The 3,177-nt window shown below is 35.7% G+C and overlaps 1 protein-coding gene across 1 annotated transcript in view; it reads right to left on the bottom strand.

Moving 5' to 3' along the window:
- Window positions 1-3,177, bottom strand: part of LOC119414849 (MAGUK p55 subfamily member 7-like) — a 287,985-nt gene that overhangs the window by 120,796 nt on the left and 164,012 nt on the right. Inside the window, exon 7 of the mRNA XM_037681971.1 lies at window positions 1,358-1,435. Within this exon, the coding sequence (XP_037537899.1) occupies window positions 1,358-1,435 (78 nt within the window). The remainder of the gene's footprint in view (window positions 1-1,357; window positions 1,436-3,177) is intronic.

The following is a 3,177-nucleotide window of genomic DNA, read 5'->3' as shown; positions in this document are numbered from 1 at the left end:
ACTGGAGAAACTGGTCTCCTCTGTCCCCAGACGTCTGTTGAGTGTTGGAAGAAGAAGGGGGGATGCCACACAGCGGTAAGAATGGACTTGTCCCAACTTTTTTGAGATTTTTGACGTCATGAAATTTGGAAACAACAGATTTTTCCCTTAAAATGAAACATTCTCTCAGTTTAAACTTTTGATCTGTGATTTGTGTTCTATTCTGAATAAAATATTAGATGTTGGCACCTCCACATCATTGCATTCAGTTTTTATTCACAATTTGTTTAGTGTCCCAACTTTTTTGGAATCCGGTTTGTATATCACTGAAAATGAATGGAGCTCTCTTCACCTCCTTTATACTCTAGTTCAGTATTTTGGGCTCTGCCAGCCTCTTTCTCTTAATTTTAGATGTTTGTCCATTCTCATTTATTTTTTGTGTTTATATTGGCTTTTTTCTGGTAATTTAGTATTTTTACATTACTTTCAACTTTTTTTATTTTAATGTCATCATCCATCCATCCATTATCTATTTTACCCACTTCTTCCTTTTCAGGTCGCGGGGGTCACTGGTGCTCATGTCCAGCAGTCACTGTGCAGAACAGCATAATTTGTTATTTTTACTTTTACATTCTTTCTTCTAATTTCAGCTGTTTTCATCTAATTTCAGCTAGTTTTGTTATCCTTTCAGCTCCTTCTTTCTACTTTTCATCTACAGGTGTATTTCAAATAAGCTTTTGCTTGTTCAGCAGCTTTCAGCAGAATCATTCAGCAATAAGCTGCATTTTTACAGGAAATAACATTTATCTGGGTTTAAACTTTTTTTTATCATTTATTCTGGCTTTCCCCCTCTGTAATGCTGTGAACATCTGTATCCTGACAGTGAACACATCTTTGTCTGGTTTTCCCCACACGCTGGTGTCACGTTTTGAGAAATGATCACAATCATTGAAAACAATTTGCTTTGATTCTTTACAAATGTTTCTCGCTTCAAAGAAAGGAAACACCAACAGTTTTCAGTTGGGTCGTTGCTGTGCATGAGCAGTGGTAGCAGCCCATAATTCACTCTAAACACAAAGATTGTGTAACTCTGAGTTTTCCACGTAAGACCTAAACAATCGCTGGTTATAATCAAATAACACAGCTGAGGTTTTCAAATGGCAGAACCCTTGAATATTACAAATGATCTTTGATTGGTTGTGTTTGGAGAGCCTCGCTGTGATGACAGCAGCATGGCACATTCACAAAACAACAGGATTCTTACACATTCAGTCCAGACTCGACATCTAGTTCTATGAAGCCATACTGCATGCTAATTTAAAAAATACATTCACATTGAAAACAAACACAAAGTATAGATTTACAGCATTTGTTTCACCTTCGTTATGTTTAATGGCATGTCTTCTTTGGAGGATCCAGGAATTACTTTGAGTTTAACTTCCCCCTGAGAGCAAGCCTGGATGGATGGATGGATGGATGGATGGATGGATGGATGGATGGATGGGTAGGTAGATACTTTATTAATCCCAGGGGGCAAATTCCAGGCATCCAGTAGCATAATTATAAATCTAATTATACAGGAAAATATACATGTGAAATAATGAAAAATAAGCAGAATACACAAATTAGAAAAAGACAAATATGCACAAGGTGGTAGGAGTACTACTAGATGAATATATGTATACAGGCACAGAAACAAATGGCATAAAAATAGTTTTGTATTTTAGGAAAGATGTCTGTTAATGGCATCCTTTAATATGTTCATTAGCTTTTAGCAAGTTGACTGCAGGTAAAAAAGTGTGAAGCCAAAGTTTATTATAAACAAGCCGTATGTCCCTGGAGGGATTTGAATAGTGAATGTTTGTAGTTTTGGAGATGAGTGTTTTTCTGGTCTGAAATAGAACAGAGACTGAAGTGAACCTAAATGCTTTTGGTGCAACATATTCTAGTGGGTAGAAGTTGCACTGAGGAGAAGAACAGAGGGAGTTTGTTTGTTTGTTTGTTTGTTTATTTTGTTTTCCGATGTAAAAAGAGTTGCCCAGTGATGGATCCTGGTGGTGCAGGGGCAAGTTTTGTCCACCAAAAGACTCATTTATAAAGCTTTTGTCATGGGTTTGGCTTGGTGGGCTTTTATGATTGTTTTAAGCACAAGTAGCAGCAGTAGCTGAAGCACACTGAAAGGAAAGACCTCTCTGTTGAATTGATTTAATCAAAAATTGTTCATAATTTTTCCACAGAACCACATTTCCAAACATCTGAAATAAGTCACTATTAAAAGAAATTTATAAAAAGTCTGGCCTTGCTCAGGTGCTCTGCTCAGATCTAGCAAATGAAAATAAAACATCTTGTTTCTGAGCCAGAGGGTTCCTCACTGACTTGTTATTTGATACAGATACTTCATGCTGTGTGTAACATTAGCTGGTTTTAGGCCTTTTCAGGTTGTTGGCATGACTCAATGAATGCCCTTTAAGCAAATCAGAATTTTAAATCCACATTCAGCTCTAACAGTTCTGCCTGAAGGTCTTTGGGAAAGATTTTGATATTATTTCTAAATGACATCATTGATTTAATAAAAACAGGCCCTGTGGTTCACTGCCAGCACAACAGGTGGCCTAACACTGCTCATTTTTATTACATTTGTTGGAAGCTAGAAATACATGAGAAAAATATATTAATGCAAGAGCTGACCTATATTAAGTTTAGTGTAAGTGTGGAGCGTGACAGCTGCACCTGCAGTCAGAACACAGCGTGTGGTTGTGGTTTTGGTGTTTTTTTTTTCTAAAGGTCTTTGTTACCTGGTTGTAAATATACACATGATGAAATAAATTAGATTAAACAAGAGGAACGCCGATGTCCCCCATCTCTGAGGGTCTTAAGTAATGAATGTCTCTTTTTAAGATGAATGTTTGTATGGACTGGAATTGAACAGGGAATACAAGTAAACCTTTATGTTTTTGTTACACTCTTTAGAAGAACAGAAGTTTTATTTTTAATTTATATAACTATATTATTTAATTATTTGTTTATTTATTTACTGATTTACCTACTTACTTACCTACTTACTTACCTACTTAATTACTTACTTACTTACTTACTTGCATAATGCTTACTTACTTACTTACCTACTTACTTACCTACTTACTTACTTACATATTTACTTACCTACTTATTTGCTTAATACTTACTTACTTACTTACT

Source organism: Nematolebias whitei, chromosome 9 (assembly GCF_014905685.2).
Source record: "Nematolebias whitei isolate Nwh7 chromosome 9, NemWhi1, whole genome shotgun sequence".
In the NCBI taxonomy this organism is placed as follows: Eukaryota; Metazoa; Chordata; class Actinopteri; order Cyprinodontiformes; family Rivulidae; genus Nematolebias; species Nematolebias whitei.
This window is presented reverse-complemented; position numbering and strand designations above follow the sequence as displayed.